This window comes from Pararge aegeria, chromosome 15 (genome assembly GCF_905163445.1).
Source record: "Pararge aegeria chromosome 15, ilParAegt1.1, whole genome shotgun sequence".
Taxonomy (NCBI): domain Eukaryota; kingdom Metazoa; phylum Arthropoda; class Insecta; order Lepidoptera; family Nymphalidae; genus Pararge; species Pararge aegeria.
The window spans coordinates 8,933,695-8,945,334 of NC_053194.1; the positions used below are offsets into that span (position 1 = coordinate 8,933,695).

The 11,640-nt window shown below is 34.6% G+C and overlaps 2 protein-coding genes across 2 annotated transcripts; both read left to right on the top strand.

Annotated features, from left to right (window-relative positions):
• The first annotated feature begins 506 nt into the window (after positions 1-506).
• Positions 507-10,973, top strand: LOC120629847 (protein FRA10AC1). Its single transcript, XM_039898908.1, has 5 exons — positions 507-677; positions 3,569-3,849; positions 8,432-8,591; positions 9,422-9,664; positions 10,704-10,973. The coding sequence occupies exons 2-5, from the start codon at positions 3,577-3,579 to the stop codon at positions 10,772-10,774; spliced, it is 747 nt and encodes a 248-aa protein (XP_039754842.1). The 5' UTR covers positions 507-677; positions 3,569-3,576; the 3' UTR covers positions 10,775-10,973.
• On the top strand, positions 676-3,454 carry LOC120629846 (zinc finger protein 160-like). Its single transcript, XM_039898907.1, has one exon. The coding sequence runs from the start codon at positions 776-778 to the stop codon at positions 1,745-1,747; it is 972 nt and encodes a 323-aa protein (XP_039754841.1). The 5' UTR covers positions 676-775; the 3' UTR covers positions 1,748-3,454.
• Positions 10,974-11,640: the final 667 nt, after the last annotated feature.

Genomic DNA, 11,640 nt, shown 5'->3' on the forward strand with positions numbered 1-11,640 from the left:
CGTAGGTTAACGACATGTTTTGGTAATTAGTTAAATTGTTTACTTACTAACCCTAACTTAATGTAACAGCTTAATCAATTAAGTTTTTTGTACGCTTTCGGCCTTCACTTATCTAGGTTTCGGTGGCATCGACAGAGTGCTGCAAATACTACAATATATAATAAAGATTACTCGGAGTGCTGAAAACTAAATAATTACGTTTCACAGCTTCTAACAACGCTATCTTCCAGTATCGTTGTGTAAAACCGGCATGTGATCTGCCGATAGTGATAGTGGGCGTAAACAATCTAATAACAAACGTATTTTGCCACTTCCCAGCATTAAACCACCAAAATTAAAATCTGTTTCTCAGATCAGAAGATTTTTATTTTAACTACATCGCACATATACATCGCTGATGGCATTTCTATTTCCACAGATTATTTCAATGAATGAGCTGAATTTATGATTTAACCCGATGTTTTTGAAAGTTTGACAGTATTTCAAAAGCGCTGAAAGCGCTGGAAACGCTTTACAAGTGAATGAGTTTTCAATTCAATTTCAAATTCAATGACAAAGACGCATCCATATAGAGCAAGGAGGCAAGAGCAGTGAAGTGCAGTGTATAGCATAATATTTTTAGATGTAGATTTAAAGTGTCATCTGCTTATTTATTTCCAAAATCGTGCACATAACAGGTAAAACAGTATTTTTTATACTACGATGTTTAGCTTAAAATGTTTTCTCCTTGTAATATCCTAAAACTCGTTTATAGGTTAGAGTAGTGCGATTTAATATGCAGAACAACCCCCAGGAGCTTTCATGGCAGGCGATTCAGGCTATTGTGGGGGTTAAACTCCCACCTAATGTGTTGCGTTTTGATGATATCGGCTTCCACTTAGTGAATAATTCGGTTTCGAGTGCAGAAGACTCAGATTCCGATGTGGAAATCGTCGAAAATGGTTGGGAATCTGACAACAACGTATCCTCGAAACCAGAACACTCGGATAACGAAAAGACGTCTCCCGACCGAGGGCAGAGCGAGTCGCCTGTCTTGCGTCTCGTGGAGCCCGACAATAACAATTCTGGAAAAGAATTACTAGACTATAGACACTTTTTAGTTAAAATGGACACCAAACGTATAGCTGAAAACGAAATGCCTCCAACAAACAACGACGACGCAGACAACTCCAATGGGAATGTCATGTCAATTGAGAATTATTTAGAGGTGACCTTATCTACCGACTCTGAGGCTAGTCATATATGTAGCCAATGTAACCAAATGTTTACCAGTGAGCAACTGTTGTCTTCACATCAGTGCAACGCCAAACCCACCGAAGAGAAGAAATACCCCTGTCATGTTTGTGCTGAAAAATTTCCCAGCTATTGGGAGCTCAGAAAACACATAAACAGTCACTTCCCAGGAATGCTAGACTCCAAGTCCAGTTTTTGTCATTTATGTCAGAAGGATTACACAAAAACAGGATTCATGAACCATTTACGGAAGCATACTGGCGAAAGGCCTTTTGTATGTGAGCTATGCCATAAAGCCTTCTCACAGTCAAGTTCATTGTCAATACACATGAAGTTTCATCTCAATGTCCGAAAGCATGCTTGCACAGTATGTGAAAAAAAGTTTGTAACGAAGAGTGAACTGTCCAGGCATATGACTGTTCATACAAAGCAAAAGTCATACTATTGTGGTGTGTGCGACAAGGCCTTTACACGGTCCGACAATATGAAAAAACATGAAAAAACGCATGGATAATTCAGACAAAGTCTGAATGTATGTAAAAAGCATCACTCATGAAAAGATTAAATGGTTAGAATTACATTTGAATGGGAATAATGATATTGTGAAAATATATTGTTTGTATGGAGAGTATTTGTGTGCTGCTTTTTACACAAACTCTTGTTTCCAACTCTCTGATTGCCAAAAAATTTAGTCATAACTATTGTTAATTAAAATTTACATTGTTTTATACCAAATTGAAAATTTCAGTCTTAGTTTATAATTTAGCCATTATATACCTTACTAATAAACATTGTTAAGCAGTTGTGTTTGCAATGTGCAATGTTTGTCTTCTCCTTTTGAATGTCAAATTAAGAACAGAAAACATACTAAAACTAATACAATGTTTAATAGTAAGGCCCTATTAAGTGTGTTAATGTGAGTGGATATACTCTTTTGTGTGCTGCTGTAGTTGCTTTTGAATAAGGTTTTTATATATTATGCATGTTTGGGGGAACCTTTATTGTATTAAAAATATGCCAGGTGCTTTAATATACTGTCACATATCTTGATCCAAAGTTGCCTTTTTAGATATGATAAAGTGATATTTAATATGTGGATATGGGTCAAATGTCCAATGAATCTTTGATAGCTACACTGTAGTGTTTGTATAAGATAAAAAGAATGAATAGTACCTTGAAGTTGAGGCCTTCTATATATCAGAATTGAACTGTCACAAAACTAATATTGTTCCTGCTTCACATGAGAGCTTTAATAAATAATATATTTTTGTAAATCTTTACCACAAGGTATTGTATACCAAGTTGTAAAGTTATCTTTGCCAAATTTTAGATAAGTATTTGAAGTGATTCTTATTGAACTGTGTTGTAACCAAAGCAATAATATTGTCTAATGTGCCTATTCTATTTATATATTAAGTGAATTCAAAACCAAATATATCTTAGATGTTAGAAAATTCATAGTAATGTGAATTACTAGACATACCAAATTGGATTTATAGTCAATAATATTGATAAAATATTTTTATACATGATAATTTAGCATTTTATTGAGGCACTGTTTAAATAGTTTCCTGTTATAATGGTCTCAGAATCATAATTTAGTTTAGCTGTCTTGAACAATTAGAATAATTTAGTTAAGTATATTATATGTATAGCTTAATTGAGAAGATAATTGGAACAATCATCACAAATGTTATACAGTGAAATTATATTTAAACATTCATAGTGAATTACTATGTACATATCTTTTTGTAAAGTGATGACAAAGTCAATTATTTCAGATAATATATTTGTTGCACCATTTATAACTTATTCCAAAGATATCAAATTGGCTATCAAACCAAAGCTATTTAGTTTTTCAATTGTGCCACTTCCTATTTTTATTGGTAGGAATACCATTTTATAATAATTTATATTGACATTTTTATATTTAGTGTAAGGCAATAATTACATTTTAATATATTTATTGTATTTAATAATTAGTTTTAGCTGCATGACTTGTTCATAGATTTAAGGGTTTAGATTGAGCCAAATGAAAAAATACACAAAAATCTACAAGACTGACAATAATATTCAGAGTAGATATTAACTCATGCACAAATGTAACATTTATTTATTGATGCCTTAACAGGAAGTTTTAAATATTTATCTAAAATGCACCTTGTTATAAACTCATCATGACAATTAGTATAAGATCAGTTTTATTGAATTAAACTGTTTTAGAGAAAATGTAATAATTGTCGATTTTTATTAAAGAGTTGTTTGTTGCAAATAATGTTTTATTTATTATCTCAACTAAATTAAATGTATCAAATTCATTTTCCCTTTGTTCTAGGTTGCGCGATGTCGGCAAGGTTACGTAATCTTAATCCGTATGAGTTACATAAGTACCTAGTTAATGTTTATTGTTTAAATGCCAAAGGTTCTACTGTGTTACTTAAGCGGGACACCTCTGGAGACCGAACCGATCTTGACGTTATCAGGGAAAACCACAAGTTCTTGTGGGAAGAAGACGAAGTTGCCGACACATGGGAAAAGCAACTGGCTAAAAAATATTACGATAAACTTTTCAAAGAATATTGTATTTGCGACCTAAGCAGATATAAAGAAAATAAAGTAAGTGACTTTGTATTTTCTGCTCTAGAAAATGCTTAGTAGTTAACAATTCGTAATTGCAAAATCCTTATCCGTATGTAAAAAATAGGGGTCCTCAGGGAAAGTTTTGTTTGCTTATTAGCAAACAAACCCTGGCAACAACCCTTGCCAAATTTGTATATTTATATATAATTAAAGATTAACTTCCATAAAATTTATTAGGGAAGGCCGACTGTACCCGGGCGTGTACTTCGCATTGTATTTCGTTGATTCGTGAATGACGGTCGGACGGACACAAGACAAAACTATATTATGGTTGTTTAAATAACGTAATTTAATAAATATTCAAGTTTCTAGTTTAGTAGGTTCATGGTAGTAGGAACCAAAAGCAGGCTGCTTCGAAGTTCGAATTTTGGTTAGCAATTTAGTGATTTAAGTCGCTCATGTACCTACCTACCTATTTAGTCACAGAATTTATAAACTATTTGTATTTAGTCTGATATCTTCTAACATTTTAAGCTGCGAAAATAAGTAGGTACTCTGATAAGTGCTACTTATTACCGATTCGTTGATATAAATAAGCAAAGTCCACATGGGATGTATTGAAAATACGTCAGTCATATTTACATATTCTAACGGTTCGTAAGGCAACATCGGAGATAATTTATGTGCTCTACTCTCCCCTAGGCGTCAGTGATGAGATGGGGACGGTCCCCTGTGAAATTCAATTGCCTTTTTTGCCTGTGAGACCTTCCTTTGTGTGTTGCATCGGGGAGAGTAACAATAGCAGTACTGCCTTTTTGTAGGCTAAATATAGCGCACCCGTACCTACCGCGATCACGTATCGCACATCTGCCACGCCACTCCCTATTTTAACCGACTGTGCGAAGTAGGCTGTATGCCTGTAGAGAATTAGTTTTATTACCAACTAGCGGACCCCCTCGACTTCGTCCGCGTAAGAGTCAATCGAGAAGCTAGAATATATCTGATGCTAACATCATAATCATCGTGGCTAGCTATTTACCTACTATTATTTTTCGTGGCATTTTAGTTAATACATACATCCACACTCACAAACTTTCGCATTTATAATATTAGTAGAATGGTACGATGCATTCGATCGTTGTCCCATATGCCTTGCGAATAATATTTGTGAAGAGTTATCGTTCTTTATCTCCGACAATATTTATCAGATCCTTATTAAAATAAGACCATACATGATTGATAGAATACACTTTCAAATAAACAAAGAATTATTAAAATCGGTTCAAATTTAACGGAGCTATGAAGTAAAATTGATGAAAAATTTCATCCCATTTCCCGGAGGAAACTTATTGTTTATCGGGATAAAAAGTATCCTATATGTTGACCCGGAATATTAACTACCACTATACCAAATTTTATTTAAACCCGTTCAGTAGTTTTCACGTGATGACCGGACACAGACAGACAGACAAAAATTAAATAAAAATCTATTTTAGACTCAGTATCGATTATTAAGCATCCCCAAATCAAAATTTTCAAAATATATTAAATGTACAGAAATCTTCCAGTTACAGTTTTATTATAAGTATATAGATCAAACGATCTTACTCTACTAAACCTCTCAGAGACCTTACCTTATGTACTAAGTATGTCACAATTAAATTCATAGAACGAATATCTTTATACCTAGTCTTTCTTTATACCTAATACTGATTTAAAAAAACCCTTTAAACTTTTATCAGTTACTTATTCTACTCTACACCGTAGAGTCGTTTCGCTTTTCTAAAAACCTCAGCGGATACCTCCAACCTTAAAGAAACCTACCTTGATAAACATTGATGTCCTTAATTTTGCAAACAAAATTTTTTGACCCCCATTTCACAGCTTAGGGGTAGATTTTTTTTTAATAAGTTACTTGCGTTCTTAGTCCGCGTTTATAACGATTCTTTACAAATCCCGTGAGAACCGTTTGTTTTCCTGGTATAAATAGTAGCTTATGGAGTATAGAGTAAATGGAGTAAAAAGGACTGAGAGTAACTCAGTCATTTTTACTAACTCTATGGCAATAAATCATGTTTGGTTGCTTAGTTAGGACGTAAAGGAAGGACAAACACACCTACGCATTTATAATATGAGTAAGGATTTAAGGAATAAAAAGTGGCCAATATCAATCCGCCTTTCCTTCTTGCCTTCTGCCTGCCTTGCCAGTCATATGAGGATAGCCTAGACAAACAGAAAAACAGACAAACATTTTTTATTTAATTGTGTAAGTAGATACATATTAGGATTACGTAAGAGGGAGTGATTAAAAGTTTAGCCAATCCACGTTGGTCTAATGCTGGTTGGAGAGTTAAAAGTATCTATAAATTTTATTAATGTTGACAAGTTGCTTTACAACACCATTGGTTCTGGTTCTGCTAAACACGAATCTCTGAACTAAATTTTTTGGATTAAAAGTAGTGAAATTCTTTTCATTATGTCCTTTCTGTAAGGACAGAATAAAAGTTTCAATCCTGTTTATTCTGCATGATTATTATGTGATAGTAATCTCCCACCAACCCGCATTGTAGCAGCATGGTGAGTCAAAAGTCAGTTCTAAAACCGTCTCTCGTGTGAGAGAGGAGGCGTGTACCCAGCAATGGGAGGTTAATAAGGCTAATAAAACTAATGCAAAAGATACCAAGTAATAACCCAATGAGTGGGTGAAATTGGGTATACCTATCCGACTCCATCTGTATTTAGGATATCATCCATTTAACTACCGTGGATATCAGGAACTGCAGCCAGCGTTTCCTGAGGCGCAATTTAATAATAAAACACTCGTTATATAAAGGTTTATATCTACCTATGAAAATAGCTCTATCCTCATTAATTTCAAGGAGATTGGCATAGCTGCGCCTATGGCAAGTACGCAGTTCCTACTTCTCACCAAGTAAGATAACGATCTTATCAAATATAGCCCAAGCAAATTTACTTGGTCCATCTATTTATTTGCTTACTAAGTTTGAACTAATTTCTACTATTTATATATTGCTCAAAAATTGCATGGGTTCTTATCAAACATATCTAGGTAGTCAAGCCATACTATAATTCTTGAAAAATAAAAGGATATTGCCATATGCCTTCGTAGGTACTAGTTAAATACAATTTTTTTCAATATTTTGCACTACATATTGGTTGATTAGAAATAGAAAAATCCTATTAGGTATCGTATAAAGCGTTACATAATTGATAAAAAAGCTTAGGTGTGAATTATTGCTCTAACCAAGCCTGCTCTTCTCATTAGTTTAAATGAAAATGTGAGATGGTCACAAAGAAAAAAGAACGCCTGGCTAATTTTGTTGTGGGCTTCTTCTTAGACTCGCCCGGCCCGTTTGAAACTAAAGCTACGAGGAGCTTTAGTTTTAAGTTTACGAATATGATTTTCGCCATCATCTCATTACCATGTAGTTATTTTTGTTAGTACCTAATGTCCGCATCATAAGTGCCTTGTATGGGCCTACTTAAATTAAGATATTTTTAACTTTAACTTTTATTATTACAATTGGTAGGCAGGCGTTGATCAAATTACGCATACGGCGTAAGTACACTTAAGTTTTGTTTAAAAAGGGTCATAAAACAAAGTTTCCAAAAAAGTATTCATCCGCTTTTGTAATTAGGACCATTTTGTTGGTCAACTAGGTATACCATAGATAAAAAAAAGCTCCATAGTCCGGTTAACTGTACCATGGATAATTTATTTTATACACAGTCAAACAAGAACCGGACTACGTGTAAAGAAGTTCTTGTGTAAATTTATTAAAATTAACAAATTAAAACTATGATTTTTATATTTTGGATTTCAATTTTTAATTTTATTTAATTTTTAAATTATTGTTAAATAATAAATACTACGACAATACACACATAGGCCATGAGCCATCTAGCCCCAAAGTAAGCGTAGCTTGTGTCATGGGTACTAAGATGACTGATGAATATTTTATGAGTAATATACATAAATAATTAGAATATACATATAAACACCCAGACACTGAAAAACATTTTCGTTCATCAAACAAACATTTTCCAGTAGTGGGAATCGAACCCACGGCCTTGGACTCAGAAAGCAGGGTCGCTGCAAACTGCGCCAATCGGCCGTCAAATTCATGCGTACTTAGTTGATTTCAGTAACAACTACTATTGCAGGACGAAGTTATGAAATAAGTAGGCATTTTTTTTCTTTACTGACCACTTTTGTCTTTAGTTCGTGCCTTTTTCAAGATACTTGACACTGGCAAAGTACATTGTGTTGTTATGGCACTACGAAAAGCCATAAATCAAAAGAAGAAGAAGATCTTCTTGTTTAGTACTATTGTATTAATAGAAGTAGAGCTTTTGGTGACAGAGCTCGTCTGGGGAAGTAGGTACTGAGTACTAACGCCATGCTTAATTCTGCCGCCAAGCAGCTTTGCTGTATTACTGCTTGATACCTACGCCTCAGAGTTATCGACATAGGGTGGCTTTTTGTATAACCTTTTTCAAGCATACACTGCAAAGGTTTGCGGAACAACCAAATGGACCATCTATTTGTTTAGCAAAAAAAATCAACAACGATATTCTAACATAGGAGTATTTAAAGGTAGCATTGAGATGGCGAGTTGAACAAGAAGTGGTGTTGGGTAAAGGACAGTTCCAATGCGGCGCTAAAAGGTGTACTAGCGACCAGGGTCTCAAGTCCTGGGAAGTGAACTTCGCCTACGTTGAAGATAATGAGAAGAAGAATGCACTTGTGAAATTGCGTAAGTTATTCAACCTTTTTAGTTAAAAATCCTTTAGCACTAAGTTTAGATATTAAGTAAAAGGTAAAAAGTAAAAAAAAAAGTAATTTGAAGGTACTTAGCCTCATTAGAAATCGAGAAAAGGTAAATTCAACTTTTCATTACCGTCGCGTTGGCCTAAAAACTTAGCAGTTTAGTCGAGGTGAACCTACCTATTATTATTGATGGTCCCAAATAAAGGTCCTTACTGAACTGATGGTTTTCATACAAAACTCATCTTAATTTTTGCCTTTCCATGATGCCTTTTGTATGAAAACGATCATGGTAAATTTTGTATGGACATGAACAACGCAGAGAGACAAATAGACCTAAGGGGTAGTGGGAGAGAAAAAGTGAAGTTAAACCCAATGCCCTTGATTGCTTATGCAATGAACTTAAGATACCGCTTGACAAATAAAAAGCAGATTGGATATTAGAGTTTTGGTATTTGACTACTTCACTCTTAATCAAACCTAGGTGGCGTATACGTACATGTAATGCCAAACGTTTGTAAGACTTAAGCGAGATGTTCTAACATAACTATGGGTAGGATTTTCCGAACGCTAAAGAACCTTTAATCTATGCATATATCAACCTTTTATATATATTATATGTGTATACATCATGGGGAAATCCTCATGGATACCCCGCGCTACGGGGTTATGTCAGACGCTCACTAGCTAAAACCAAAAGGTTTTTAAACTGGTGGCACATTTCCGCGATACCGCTAAATAACCCAACCTAGCCTTAATAATCGATAGTCTACTTATAATTTCGTTGCAGAGTAATGTTAAGATCTCTTTCTCTATTAGGACTCTGCCCAGAATGCTCGGAAAAGTTAAATTACAAATCAAGAAAACGTGAAGTGAAACGGCTGAAAAAGAGCCAGAAGAAAAAGAAGAGAAAGGGTACAGATACAGATAGAGAGCTCAGTGAGAGTGATCATAGTGAGACCGAAGCATCGACAGTGGTGCCAGAAACCGAAGCTAAAGATCCTTCTACTTCAAATCCAGCTTCTGACTCTACAGTTGAGAATGAGTCTTTATGGAAGAAAGGTAATTTATTTTATTCATTACATCGATGATACCCAAAATACTCGTAGTATATAACGATAATCCGTAAGGAGCCCATGTCAGCTTAAAAACCGGTGGGGGAATATGAGATGTAAATATCCAGATAGGTGTCGTATGAGGCGGCTAAAGGAGTATGACGGAGAACTCTTGTGCCACTACTATTGCCCAGCGTGTTTATTATGGGTAAACCCATCCGCTAGGAGAGGCCTTTATTCCAGCAGCGGAGTGTCATAGACATGGAATAAATAGGGATAAACGATGAGTCTCATTTAAGCAGATAATTACTCTATTTTGGCTTCTTAAATTTACCTCAATAAAATGTGTTCTGCCCATAATTATTTTGTTAGTAACAATTCACTTATGCAACTATGTTAGGAAACTTTTTGTGTTAGTAACAATTACTTATTCTATGTTAGTCGTTATTATCTGCTTCATGGCCTGGGCCACACGCCTATGCGATTTGCCCTGGTGCTGATGTGCACACCATTCCAGCTCCTTCAGAGAGGAGCTTTAACAGCCAAAGTGCTGAGAAGGGTTATGTTTTTTATGTTTTTCGCACTACAATTTAGCTACATTTTTCAAATGTTTACTAGCACTTATGTGTCCTGTCAAGAATATAATTCAATAGTAATATCATGGGGACTAAATTTAATTTTTTGTTGAAATAGTTGTATGATCATATTAATTCCGTCACTGCTTAAATGCATTTCGCATTCTTTTTTGTAACGTTTTGTTACGTTGACATCGATGGACATATTGCTATCAGTGGCGTATTTCATGCATAAAGCAGATCGTAAACGTAGTGCTTCATAGTTATTCATCCATCATTTGCATCTAATGTTCCACAGTTGGGCATAGGGCATCTCTCATAGGAAACGAGGATTCAGGAGGAGGTTATCGGGCCAGATAATGCGGAGGAAGGAACTGCTAATGAGGAGAACAAAAAAGGCTCGCTTTATGGCCTGACCTAGGAATCGAACCCATTTCTAAAAGATCATTGACATTATTTTGTATTTTTTAGGTGTTCAAGAAGTCGAAGAAAAATCTCGTGAAGAAGAGTTTGCAGATTATCTAGAGGATTTGTTATTGTGAACTTCTTCGTCAATTCGGTGTGCTGTCGATTTCCAATTGCAGTTCGTTAGCTCGAATTCCGCGTCGAAAGGCGGACGTCGTCACCCGCAGTGTGCATTGTTGTGTCGCGATCCGAAGGATTCAGATTACTAAAACTTAGTATTTTGATTTTCCGTATTCTATTATTGAAAATAGAGTTAAATAAATAAATTTAATAATATATCCATTTTTTTTTTTTAAGTGTGAGTGTACAGCAAACTATTTTGAGCGGACGCACCGCAGGTAGTCCATTATTTTCAAATAAATATCAAAATTGCAGAACAATTGAATAGTTATGTTCATCAAAAGTGTAGCTATCTTCCCACTTTACAAAATATCTGTAACACTACTTTAAATAGACAACACCGACCGCGACAGCCAGAGATTTTTCTGCAAATTTTGATACTCTCGTGTATTTTTAAATTTTATAATATCCCCTAATATAATTAAAAATAGGTAATATTTAACAAAAATAAAAATACGTTGGTGTTTAATATATTATTTTTATTACATCCTATTTCTTGGCTACATTTATTTTTGTGTGTCTGAGTAAAAATTGTTAAAAAATCACTACATTAACATTTTAGACACATTCGTGTGAATCATAAAGAATACTTTGTACCTATAAAGCTACATTCATTCATACAATTGATTGTATAGGTAACTAGAAATAAAACTTTATTTTAGTAGAGATCGCAGATTACAGTCGAACCGCATATTCATGCCGCCTTAATGAAAAGGTAGCTCTTTGTCATTTTGCTAAAACTGATTTTTAGATATGTCCTCTGCGAAAGGAGCTCCTGAAAATCATACATATTCTGAAAATCAGTTTCAATAAAATGTCAAAA

Bases quoted from the DNA above. Each gene is read 5' to 3' on its own strand.
- LOC120629847 (XM_039898908.1), top strand. From the start codon at position 3,577: ATGTCGGCAAGGTTACGTAATCTTAATCCGTATGAGTTACATAAGTAC. The intron at 3,850-8,431 runs GTAAGTGACTTT...GAGTATTTAAAG, and splicing joins GCAGATATAAAGAAAATAAA to GTAGCATTGAGATGGCGAGT. The intron at 8,592-9,421 runs GTAAGTTATTCA...TTTCTCTATTAG, and splicing joins GAATGCACTTGTGAAATTGC to GACTCTGCCCAGAATGCTCG.
- LOC120629846 (XM_039898907.1), top strand. From the start codon at position 776: ATGCAGAACAACCCCCAGGAGCTTTCATGGCAGGCGATTCAGGCTATT.